Source organism: Acartia tonsa, chromosome 12 (genome assembly GCF_053477335.1).
Source record: "Acartia tonsa isolate MP-2025a chromosome 12, ASM5347733v1, whole genome shotgun sequence".
Taxonomy (NCBI): Eukaryota; Metazoa; Arthropoda; class Copepoda; order Calanoida; family Acartiidae; genus Acartia; species Acartia tonsa.
In genome coordinates this window covers 27708657-27721749 of record NC_137271.1, presented here as the reverse complement: position 1 = coordinate 27721749, position 13093 = coordinate 27708657, and the positions used below count along the sequence as shown (strand labels likewise).

At 43.2% G+C, this 13093-nt stretch overlaps 1 protein-coding gene across 1 annotated transcript in view; it reads right to left on the bottom strand.

Annotated features, from left to right (window-relative positions):
• The window catches only part of LOC145333457 (uncharacterized), a 202496-nt gene that overhangs the window by 694 nt on the left and 188709 nt on the right, over positions 1-13093 (bottom strand). Inside the window, exons 11-20 of the mRNA XM_080178607.1 lie at positions 5951-6038; positions 4965-5010; positions 4618-4655; positions 3945-3989; positions 3550-3579; positions 2664-2722; positions 2169-2196; positions 1792-1842; positions 1163-1230; positions 681-759 (exon numbers count right to left, since the gene is read on the bottom strand). Coding sequence (XP_080034733.1) covers positions 681-759; positions 1163-1230; positions 1792-1842; positions 2169-2196; positions 2664-2722; positions 3550-3579; positions 3945-3989; positions 4618-4655; positions 4965-5010; positions 5951-6038 — 532 coding nt within the window. The remainder of the gene's footprint in view (positions 1-680; positions 760-1162; positions 1231-1791; positions 1843-2168; positions 2197-2663; positions 2723-3549; positions 3580-3944; positions 3990-4617; positions 4656-4964; positions 5011-5950; positions 6039-13093) is intronic.

Genomic DNA, 13093 nt, shown 5'->3' with positions numbered 1-13093 from the left:
TCTGAATTTGGAGCTTTGCCTTGTGTATATTGTCATCCTTATATCTATATTCTTTTGTACTGTAAACATTTAAAATTCAATGATAACGATTTTTATTGTGTATTGAACATTTTGCTAAAGTCAAGGCAACACAAATTAAAATTTGACTAATAATAATTAGAATTGGCCAAACAATCGCATTTAAAAAATAAGAAAGACGACATCTATAAAAGCGAAGCAAAATAAGGTTTGTGTTGACTACTCCCAACACCCCTCTATTGCTCCCACTGTACAGCCACAAATCTTTAAGAAAAAAAAACATTTTAAATTGTGTGATAACAAATGAACATTTTTCAAAAGGACGTACAGACTTTCTGTTAGTTATTTTACGAACCCAGTAATAGTGTCGGACTGATTATGACGTCAAAAAAAAAAATTAGCCAATGAGAGGCCATTATTGACCAATGGTAAAATTTATAGTGGCCTCTCATTGGCTAATTATTTTTTTACGTCATAATCAGTCCGACACTTTTACTGGGTTATTGTTTTACAATCCTTTAAAATTATACCTGGTACAGAAATCACCATACAAAGTTTTATACAACGTTTGAGCGAATTTTGGACCGGCACTAATTGCATAAAAGCTTCGCTATTTTAAATTATAAAAAACAGTCCATAGATAACATTAGTGCTACCTTTACCTTAGAGTTCCATTTTATCATTTCTTCATTAAATTTGAACCATGCTTTTACTCTTATTTTCTCATTTACTGTACGACCTCTGAAACAAATTTGCAATAATCATGTATGCAGCAAAGTTGCTGTATGAGTTGCCTGTACAAAGCATCAATTCAAAAAACATAATTTTAACAAGCCTATAGATTATCTACTTACTAATATTTTTTTATTCAAACAAGGACATTTACGTCCAATAGTGACGAAGTAGTTTTAGATTAGAAACAAATTTTGTTTTTCAATTTTCCACTTTCAAAGGTTCAGTGTAAGGGGGCCGGGGGGGGGGGGGGAGGATAGGAATCAAAAAGGGCTAGGAAAGGTAAGATGAGGAAAAGAGATGGAAACTGAAAGGGTTGTTAAGCTAAGAATCACACTTTACAAATAAAAGTTTTTGACGGCTACTATATTCTGTATCACAGAGAAACCTTGCTATTAAATTAAAAACAAACCCGTCTTTTCTAACTCCCTGGCCTTCGAAATAGCACTCTATGGCATTCTCATTACCCATGATTCTCATCTTACAAAACAACAATCATAATTAGTAGCAAATCTCCTCTATAATTATCTTTTTCTGTCCGTCCATCCACAACGCTATCTTACGGAAATGGTATTTCCTCGGCTGCTATTTCAGACTGATGCTTATTTTTGTGAAGATGCCCCTTGCAAAAAGCATCCAGTCTACAAGTTAATTGGTCCATCAGTCTGTTAGTTACTTTGACTGTTTGTCAATGCATGAATTTTTGTGTTTTCCTACTTAATATTCATGTTTTATAATTACTAATTGGAGTAGTAGGAGTATTTTTTTAGTTTTCACTAATCGCATCATGTCTATAATTAGGTCTTAAAATGTATGTCAATATGAAGCATTTTCTATTTTAATAATTTTGGAATAAATTAATACAGATTTTTCTGTTCAATCTTCTTGAAGATTCGAAATATTAAAAGCATTGTACCCTAAGTTTAAAGATGCTCTTTTTACTCTCGGATTTGTTGAGTTAGCTTTTATGTATTTATTTAGTCGTCATTGTTTTTACTACGGTAACAATAAAAGATAAAGATTATAAGTTATAGCGCCTACCATTAAATGATTTAATGGAATTCTGTACATAAATGTCAACTTGATATCTCTCTAAAAATGTATAGATATATATATTATTGTATTTATGTTAAAATTTAAGTAGGATCGAGATTTTCTTTAACTTTTTGTTAAGAGCCCTAACGCATTGTCCTATTTTAACTGATCAGAACATAATCTAACAACTAACCCTTGCATTGTATTTTAAACCTTTTGTTAAATTTTGACCCTCCCTCTCACACCCCCCCCCCCCCAAAAAAAAAGTGCATAGTTATAAGTTGCGAATTTGATCAGTCAAGGAATTCACCCTTCTATTATTTTCACGCGCCAGTACACAGACATACAAACTTGCAAAGCGATTTATTAAAGAAATTTCTTACCGTTGTTCCGGGAGGTGTCTTATTCTCCCTAAAATATATTTTTACTTTTTTATTTGAAACTAGCAGCTACGCACCTTGAGGCCTCTAATTGCACTTTGGGTGGGGGTGGGGAGGGGGTGGCTGTAAGGGGGTGGAAATCTACCCTCCCACTTTTAATTTCAGTTTTGAAAATGAGTAAAAAAACTTTTTGAGGGGAGGGTTTTTTAGCTTGGAAGATTTTTTGGGGAAAATAGTTATAAACCATTCGAGGACCTAAAAAAAGCTTCACTGTAAAGGAGAACAATATTGGTTCTGCAGTTGCCGAAATCTTTCAATGCACACAGATATCCTGATGCTTTTTGTAGAAGGATAAGTTTTATATTATTTGCACTTAATTTTATCCATATTTTTGACTATTAAAACAGTTCCAACATTCCTAAATTAACGATAAGAGCAATGTGTTACGGACGGACCTACCCTTACTTTAGAAAAACTTCGTTTAAAAATGTTACTTACAGTTTAGCAATAACTAGTGCTTGTTGAAAAAGGAAAGCCCGAGTCTTATCAACTCTTCTATTTAAATATTAAATAAGTATTCAAATTATTTCACTGTTCAAAAATAAAATCCTACACTTAATTACATGACATATAAAAGATTGTCTATTCCTAGAGATAAGGTGTACCGATATGATTATACCTTACATTTAAGCCATATATTAGCGCAGAGGTGGATTTACAGCTGTATGCCAGCCTCTATGGAACCCTTGACTAGGAAAGAAGAGGGTGTTGCTGCCGCATGCAACGAGAGGCATTCCAGCTGGCCCATGAACAAGACACTTAGAGGTTCATGTAATGTTAGCATTGCTAGTCAGCCTTCTGATGGCCAAATAGTTGTACGTGTTTTATGGAAAAATCCATGTGGTCCGGAAGCATTCATATTGTACAAGTGACGAAGCTTGTTAAAAAAATTACTCAGTACGTAATTAATTTCACTCGGACAACATCCAATTGTACCAAAACGTTATCTGATAAAATTTGTCAGACAACGCAGACAACGTTTTTGCTCCGAGAACGAATATATCATAGTAAAAAAAACCTAGCTGGGAGAGGTACATACAGATGTGTAGCTATATTTTCAGAGCTGCACAGAGTGTGTCAAGAAAATCACAAAGTTGCAGCTGGAGGCTTAGGTGCACAAGTGTCTATCAAGCATTCTTATTTAAGAAAAAACACCTGTTGTGCCTAACCTATTGGGCTACTCAGTACCTGTAATAAACAAGCTAATTAAAACAACTTCGCAGATCCCTCTTATTTTCAATTAATTCAAAGAGAAGATAGGATGTAGTTTTCCTTGCTTGATAAGGTACTCTCTCTCCTTTCATTATTTTTGAATAACTTTCCTTTGCATAAATCTTGTTAAAATTCCTGATTTCTGAAGAAAAAAATTTTACTTGGATAATTTTTTTATTTGTATACAAGCTACTCTATAATTTTCTTTCTGTCTGTCCATTAGTCCAGAAGGCTTAAATATATTGCTGCTAGTCAAGATAGATACTTATTTTTTGGGTGAAGATTTAAAAGATTCAAAAAAGCATTGAAAAGGTTTGGGGATTTTATTTCATAAATTTATTCTTGATATATGAACCCCTTAGTCTGCTTTTTAAATTTCTTTGTGCTTCACTAATGGATGTTGTCATCCTTGCTTTCAAAATGTCTTACCTGTAAATCAGACTGTCTGTGTGATTGCTATCTAGTCTGTCTTTTTAAAATGTTTGTCTATCTTCCTATTTGTATTACCTTGGGTGGAACACAATCAAGATCTGCTGTCATAAACAGGGTTCCCTGAAAAATACTGATTTTATACAATCAACGTGATTCTGTCTCAACATTGCAGTAAAATTTACCCTCTCTTTGTACAAATCTAGGACAGCCTTTGCCAGCTTGAATAAAATCTGGAGTTCCAACAACATTTCCATAAAGAGCAAATTAAGACTTTTCAAGTAAATCCACAAGATCTTTTAACCAAATTAGATCTCAAATACTTAGCTTTAAGGGTGTAGTAATATGTCAGACAACAAACTGATAAAACAGAGAAAATTGAGATGGTTGGGGCACACTTTAAAGGGAAATGGTGATCTAACCAATCAAGTCTTGACATGGAATCTCCAAGGAAAGAGAAAATCAGGTAGACCAAGAACAACCTGGAGGAAGGGACTCCAAAGTGAGCTGATAGATAAGAAAATCAAAAACGTACCCAATCCAAGGAAGATTGGAGAACTATTGTGCGTAACCTATGTTCTAATGAGAACTTAAAAGGCAACGATGATTATTGGACTACTAATGTTCATTGTATCAAAATTACACTGCATTTTTTGCCATTTGTACTTTATCATTTACACTAATTATTAGGTGGAGAGGGACAGAAATTATCCCCTAAGATACAGCTTAAGGGAAAAGAAAAAAAGTTTACCTGTTCTTCAACTAAAGAAGGAAAGTTTTCAATATAACCTAAAATAAGATTATTTATAGTATTTTACTATCTTTTGCTTAGTGAAGGATAAAAAAAATCAGAGCAGTAATTTCCCCTCCCCCCTATGTAAATGTTATCCCCTGGGGTAACAATTAGTGGTGTAGGGATTTAAAATAAAGTGGTAGCATTTTTCAACCCTAAACACTTAAGTTGAAATAAACCCCCCCCCCCCGTAAGATTTTTAAAACCAACATAAAAAGAAGTTGCATTAATAAACAGGACATTATTTAGAAATATTTAAGGCTCCAGAATTAGAATTTTAAAGTGGTGTAGTAATTTAATCTAACCTGCATCAAGTACATGCATAACTAAGCATAATATCTCTTGGTAAATCTAAAATGGTTATATTCTTGTATAAAACAAAATACTTTATATTTGTATTTTTTTATATATAATTCAAGATGTTTTATCATCATATTTAAATTTATTCCAATCATAAATTTCAACACAATCTTTAATGTAAGGAAGGATGTCGAGTCCGTGAAGCTTTATGTGGGTCTTTCAAGCCACTATTTCCTATTCCTAATTCCAAGTAAGACGAGTGAAGCAAAGACGACCACAAAAGTTTGTTTTGTTTTGGCGCTACTTATTATGTGTCCCTCGTGAAAGGTATGATCAAATATGACTAAGAAGAAGCTTTATGAAAAGCATAGAGTGTTTCTTTGTATTAGTGAGCCAGTTGCTTTAACCAGAAAACACTTCAGGTGCATTGGAACCCCTTCTTGATTAAATTGTATGGTAAGGCTAATTTGACTATGTTTATTATGACGGCATTTATTAAAGAAAAATAAAATAGAATAAAATCTGACCCTCTTATATTTAACCCAGGTATAAGGTATAACCAACATGCGAAAAATGTCTATAATGATATTTTGTGGGCAAATGGAGTGGTCGTCAATTTTACAATGTGTTGCCACCCAACAACAGCTGAAAAACACATATAGGTTTCGTGCTTTTTTCCGAACTAATTTTGTTATTGGTATTTTCTGTATTTAACCATTCGTATAATTGTGTTATAAAGCAAAGCTTTAGGTAAAAATGATTTTAATTATTTTATGCATTTTCATATATAGTTTATATAAAGTTTAACCCAAAGCATTTTCAAAAATTTAGAGCTTAAAAAAGTACTTTATTTTGAAACCAAAGTTAAGTTGCTTCCTTAAAATATAATAGTCCATTCATTAAAAATATTTCTGAAGTTTGTTTCTAAATATAACTAATTGATATTGTTATTTTAGGTTTATTTTTGATAGTGTGAAGAGAAAATACTTACTGTTAATATTTTATCATACATTATCTCAGTTTGTGGCAAATTATGCTTCTTAGCCAATTTCTTCATGTCTTCCCAAATAATTGGATTTCTGAAAATTTAATAAGTTACACACCTAGAGAGGTATTCATAGTAAAGGGAAAAAAGCATCAAATTTTCAAATCAAATCTTCAGTTGAAAGCTTAATTCAGTAATCATTATTACTATTTCAAAGATATTACTTGAAGAAGCTCAACTAAATCTCAGTCCAATGCACATTATCTGGCTTTATTAGAATTTGTTTTTAGAGGAGATTACTGAAAGGAAATCTGCAGGAAATACGCCACTCTAATAATTAAAGGATTGCTACATGAAGACCTAATACACAAAATTTAAAGCCTCCAGGTAGTATTCTCTCAGTAAATTATAAATTTCATTTTTTTGCCAGGATTTTATGTTTGTGTGTGTGTAGCCATTGTTTCTTAATGTTTGGAACTATGTAGTTATGGAGAAGGACGAGAAACTTTTGTATAGTCACTAGAGCTATCAAGCTCAAGTACAGTATGCCTTGACCCGCTTGTCTTAACCTCTTTTCAAGGAAGCTTTTGTTCTTCTAGACCATAATTAATTTCCTAGAGTCTCCCTTCAAAAATGTCGTCTTTCCGTCTTCTTTCCGGGAAGAAAAATGAGGCTTAGTGTAGCATTGTTTTGACGCGCACTTGCCCATAAACTGTGAAGGAGTGTACATGTGTTCAGATAATTAAGTGTGGCCTCTCATTGGTCTTAAAGAGCGTGATAACCTATTTTGCAAGGAGTTTATACCCAAAACACTTCAGGTGAAGGATTTTTTTCTCTCCAAAATAGATGTGTTGCGTATAGGATGAATTTTATTAGGTTTTAGGCTTTTAGCCAGCTACCAGATTAATTTGTTATGATTTCAAAATATATTAAATGCTTGTGTATTTATATTTATGCATTAACAATTTTTAAGAATGCAAAAGTACCCAAAGTCTTTAAGCCAAAGAAAAAGATTTTAAAAAGCATTTGAACTAGTTTTAAGCTATACTGAAAACAATATTATATCATATTTATTAATTGATTTTTGTGATTTCAGGTTGTTTGGAATAATTTGCATTAATAAATCTATATCAAAACCTGCTGTTGAACTGTTGATGGGTCCTGGTAATGGGGTTTTGCCTTGAATGGCTTAAGATATCTGGAACTTCCCGCAGAAGTCGTAGCTTAACCAAATTGTTACATGGTTAAGACACCGCTTTCTCATGAGAGCTAATCTTTAATTGTGGTAACCGCCTCGGTTAAATGGCCGTTACCCAAGTTCAATGACTACGGCAGTGCGAACAGACGTGGACACGTATAATTATAGAGAAGCTGGGCTTCTCTAGCTATCACTAAATAACAAACAGAGTCTATTCAGATGTTACTTTATTCAGGGTCTAAAGGTTACTACTTTATAATACAACAAATAATAAATATACAGATTGGAATAAATAATACTAGAGCAAAATCAATATAACTATATATACATTAATCAAAATAGGCAACAATGATCCCCCATCCCTGGAAAGGGGTGGGGGAACCAAACAATGCAGCTTAGCCATAATGCGGCTGTCAAATCTATCATTAATTTTAAGCATGGGGAGGGGTCAGGTGGACCCCTTCCCCGGTACTCGGGGGAGGGCCCTCGGCCCTCCTCTGAACCAAGGTCAGGGTTGCCACATAACATGGCTCAGGGTCACTGAATACCACAACTCTCCCCTCGGAAGGCTGGGGGGGGGGGGTTTTCCCCACCAGACTTCCGACAGTGGTTGAGGCCTTCGGCCCGCTCATTATGGGACTGTTATTTACAGGGGTTAACAATTCAATGGAATCCTAGTGGTGCTTTTAGAGTTGATGGGCCCCCAACGTGGGGTAGAAGGTAGAGGCTGGCTTTTGTTGGACACGTAGCTCGGCGCCAGCGGGTGTCAGGCCACCATGGGGCGCGGCCGCTGCGGGGCCGGTCAGCAACGGGGAGTTCTGGTTGGCGGTGGCAGCGGCTGGAGCACTGGCTACGAGGTTGACCGTCTGGGCGGCAGCCTGGCCTCCCGAGGGGCCACGGGGATTCCCGTTTACATTTCCAGAGTGCGGCCCAGGCTTGCCTGGGCGGTCATTCCCGCTATCGGCTGACTTCATAGACACCATTTCTTCGGCTGCTTCCCGGCCAATAGGAATGGCATCCCAGTCCACTGAAAAGTCTCGAGACTTGGCATGGTTGGCCCTGGCCCTGGCCAAGGCCTTGCGATACAAGGTTGGGTGATACAGGAATACTTGCGACATCGCATTCAGGGCGGCACGTACACCTCCTTGTGCTGCTGCCAGGGAGATGATGGTTAAGTCTCCCAGTAGCTTGAGAATCAACAGCAACAAACACAGTATGGCTGCGCCATCTCCCCACTCGTGAATGGCCTGTCTAAATCCAGCCCAGACATCCAGGGTTTCCTCCCCTTCCTCCGCCAGCCGGTCGATATTATAGGAAACTATGCCATGGTCTCCTGTGGCTGAACAGCGGCCGGGTCGGCTGCCACGAACAATGCTGGGTGGTTGGTGGCATGGGCTTCAAAGTCGCAGTTCACTATAGAGGTGGGGGTAGTCATGTTAATAAAGAATTGCGCCTGATGGTCCACCAAGAATGCATCCATCACCAGGCTGGGCTGGAGGCTGCGGATCAGCCTCAAGGGGCAATCTCTCCCCAGGTGGTCCCACACGTACATGGCCTCTCCAGTGACGCAGGACAGCTCGGACTGGGGACACGCCAGGGTCAGGTGATCGGACTGGGACTCCACCCGTCCGTTCTCGACTACGTAGGTCTCCTCCTTGACCAGCAGCCGTCGCTCCTGGAGCACTAACTCATTGCGGTACAGCTGGCCTTCAAAATGGACGTCCTCCCCTTCACAACCCACCCCCTCGGGGCTGTTTACCAGTGCCCCCACCATATCAAGGGTGAAGAACAGGGGGTGGTTCAGCTGGAACGTCAATGGCTTGGTCTTGCCTGGCAGGGTGTAGACTCGGCTCCGGGCCAGGTCCCGGCAAGTCTCTGGGTCAATCTTGGTTGGCCGCATGAGGGTGGGGACCGACGTCACCTTCAGGTGGCCCCAGACGCCACACCTGAATGTCCACTGGGACACTGTGAGTTGACAGCTATACCCAGTGGTCTCCCGGATCTTGACTTGTTGCAGGATATGTACCTCATGGCCTAGAGGCACCTCCTGGTGTAGCGGCTCTTTGCTACACATCTGCTCCTTGTTGAAGGCGGTGACATGGGTGGGGTTGGCACAGTCCCACCCTACTAAGACATAGCTGGCCGTGGGCCACACCGCTGCTAGCAATAGGCCCCACAGAACCATCCACCAATGGGAACACCAGCCGGACAGCCACCATCCTCGTGCGTGCATCTGGGGGTTCTCGGCTCTGGCCACAGCAGCTTCTGGGGAAGGAGGGCTGGTTGTCTGCTCCTGGCTAGATATAAATTTCCATTGAGTGTTATCCTTAGACGCCAGGGGCTTCCCTATACCCTCCCCAATGACGGACTGACAGGTGACCGGAGCCTGTTTGGGCGTCGGCTCCCCTAGCCTCAAGGTGGCCCTTCCCTCGTCCATGGCATGCACAGTGGCATGGGGCTCTAGTGCGTGTGGCACAGGCTCACCCTGCATTACATCCCTCCCCTGCCCTAGGAACTCAGGTGCATGTGGCACAGACAAGTCCTGATACCCCCAAATCTCAATCTCCCCAGCCTCTGGTGCGGGGGGCACAGGGAAGGCTGGGGGGTTACAACATATTGGGTACAATGTATTTGTTAATTTGAACTTATCCTGGCTCGGTTGAGGGGGCTGGACAGCTGGACACAGTTGAGGGTGAGGGACAGCTGGACTCTCCCTGCGGGCTGGGGGCTCGGGCTGACTGGGGGTGACGGTTGTCACCCCTTCCTCCATGGCTGCGGGCTCGTTCCAGGGTCCAGGTCTCTCGGTGGGGGCGACGGTTGTCGCCCCAGGCACCAGCGTGGGGGTGCTGGATAGCACCCCTTGGTCTTCACAGGTGGCGGCGACGGTTGTCGCCCCAGACATCAGCTTGGGGGTGCGGGGTAGCACCTCTCGTCCTTCCCAGGTGGCGGCGACGGTTGTCGCCCCATACATCGACTCGGACTCGCTGGCTAGCACCTCTTGCCTCTCCCGCTCGGCGGCCGTGAGGGCCTCCCCGTACATCGTCCAGGTGGCGCTGGGTAGCGCCTCTCGTCTCTCGCTGGGGGTGACAGGGGTTACCTCCTCCTTCGGGGGACTCGGCCTAGCAGGTACCATCATGTTGAGGCCGAAGGGCAGCGGCCGCAGGACTTCTGGCTCCGCGATGTTGGTTGGCTGCACATACTCCGGTCCCATGTGGTTGAGGCTGAAGCCCAGGCCAACCCGGTTGGGTTCAGCTGCTCCTCCCAGCACGTTGATCCTGGCTGGGATGGTTCCAAACTGCGGCATTCCTTCCGAGTGGCCCACAGCGTTGGGGGCGGCGGCTTGCTGGAGTGTCGCCGGCGGTGCGCTTCCTTCCATGTTGGCTATCTGGGAGCTGGCCTTGCCCGAGTTAGTGCCCTTGCCGGCTATGCGTCTCCTCCCGGCCACCTGGTCCCAGTCAGCCTTGCACTCGGCTGGACTGGGTGCGTCGCTCTTCTAGGCTGACCTCCATGGGGGTGGGACAGTCTCTGACTCGGTGGCCTTTCCCATGGCATCGGTAGCAACGGCCTGGAATCTTGGAGGCTTCGTCTGGTGCGACCTTCCCCATCTGGTGGAGACCCAGAGCCAGGGCGCCAATCTCCATTGGCTCCGAATCATCATACTGGGGCAACTGGACGCTGGCCGATCCCGTGAGCCCGTTGGTGGCGTCCACCAGGCACACACCCTCCCTCAGCTGCTTGGTGATCATGGTCACGGTGAACATGGCACGCCTCGTGTACTCGGGGACCGAGGCGATCTCGTGTCCCATCATCACACGCTTCACGTTGGCGTTGCGGATGCCACGGTTAAGCTCATCTATGAGCAACTCCAGGTCTTCGTGGCTGTAGGCCTCCCTGTACAGGTCGCACTTTGTGGAGATATAGGCCTGGATGGGCTCCGTCGAGTGTTGCCTATAGTCCCTGAAGGCTTGCTTCAGGGTCTGGGACTCATAGGCTGGCCGGAACAACATTTCACACTCGGCCTTGACTTGGTCGTAGGTCAAGGCTTGGCCTGCCTCCCCAAACAGGTGGAAGGCCATCTCTGCCGCCTGCCCCGCCAGGGATAGTAAAAGGGCGTTGCGGCGATTCAGCGTGTCATGGGCTGGTACTCGGTAAGCAGCCCATGACATTTCCAGCCTCCGGATGTGGGAGTTCCAGGACTGCTTGGGCGGTCCTCGGTACTCCGGCAGGTTACTCAGCATCAGCTTGCGGTACTCGGCTGGAGCCGGCTGGGGATTGTCCTGGAGCCATCCTTGAAGTTGATCGCCTCCTTGCGCTTGTTGTTGCTCCATAGGGTCAAAGGTTCAGCGTCGTGTCACTAATTCTAAGCCAAAACTATAGGCTGCTTACACTTTTGGTCACTATTCTAGCAACCGCTACCGTTTATCACTTGGTTGGTAGTTGGAAATACAAATATATAAATAGGTATACACTAGGGTACTTTTTCACTAGCTTCTCAGCTTTAGGGTAGGCTGGTAGGTCTAGAGAGTTGTTGAGGGTCTGAACTGCTGTCAGGAACTGATTTAGTTTTCCTTATCACACTGTAGATAGGGGGAGGAGCTTTGCAATTTTATTGAAATATATCCTTTGTATGCTATAGAGTAGCTCCCCTCCTTTGTGTGTGTGTGTGCGTGAAATACCCTTTCTCACAACACGCCCATGCGCCGTCAGAGCGCGCACACAGGTGAAACGCGCATCTATCCCTCAATCTGCTCTCTCATTGGTCCGCTTTATCTCCTTTGTCCGTCAGACTTCGTTGCGTTCCGAGCCTCTCTGCGCAACCCGTGAAATGTGCTCCGTTCTCCCGGTCTCTGTCTTTGCACGGTAGACGGACTTATCTGAGTGCGGGGAGAAGGGGGAACGCGTGAGGGGACGGGGTAAGGACGCCCTTCCCCAGGTGGGGAGGGGGTGCCGCGGGCTTCAAGTGACTGGGTTATAAGGTAGGTGGGCTTCTCCCTTAATCCTTGGCTTATCAGATGTCACCTTAGATTGTATTTGTTAGCTCGCACCTGGGTTCTATTTTTGGCTTATCAAAATTCCCGGCAACTGTTTACCAATCCCTGCCCATAAATCTGTTGTTTAGCCTTCACACCAGGGAGGCAATCCATAAAATCTGATACAATATCTGTTTTTCTCAGTGGGTGGCTGCGCTGTAGCCTCTCAGGATACTTGGGGTTAGCATAGTTTTTCTCCTACTTGGTACACTACACTCGTATTTTCGCTCACAGCTCGCGGCTATTTTGCTTGCTTCAGCCAGTCGGCGGCAGGGAATGTCCCATCCTGCAGCGCCATGGGTCCGAATCCAGGTGGTGGCGGCAGGGAATGTCCCGTCCTGCAGCGCCGTGGGTTCGAATCCCGTTACCTTTCGCAGTAAGTAATGGGCCTGTTTCAGCCGTCTGCAATTACTTGGCCTGTTTCAGCCAGTCCGCAGGCCTGTTTCAGCCCTTGAGCGCACAATCCTCCGTTAGATTTTGTCGCTCTCCGCGGTTCTCCGTCGAATTTCGCTGCTCTCCGCGGTCTTTCGTCAGATTTCGCTGCTCTCCGCAGCTCTGGTTCCGCCACACTCCGTGGTCTTTTGTTAGGTTTCGCTTCCACAACTGCCGGATACAGAGTTAGACCTTGCTATCCAGGGTGGGTAATTCAGGTTGCTTGTGTCAGTTTTGCCAGTTTCACTGCTGGGAGTACCTTAGCCTCAGCTGCGCGTCTGCTCTACACTTGTGTTTTGCCGTAATCTCACACAGCTGTCACCAAGTTGTGGTAACCGCCTCGGTTAAATGGCCGTTACCCAAGTTCAATGACTACGGCAGTGCGAACAGACGTGGACACGTATAATTATAGAGAAGCTGGGCTTCTCTAGCTATCACTAAATAACAAACAGAGTCTATTCAGATGTTACTTTATTCAGGGTCTAAAGG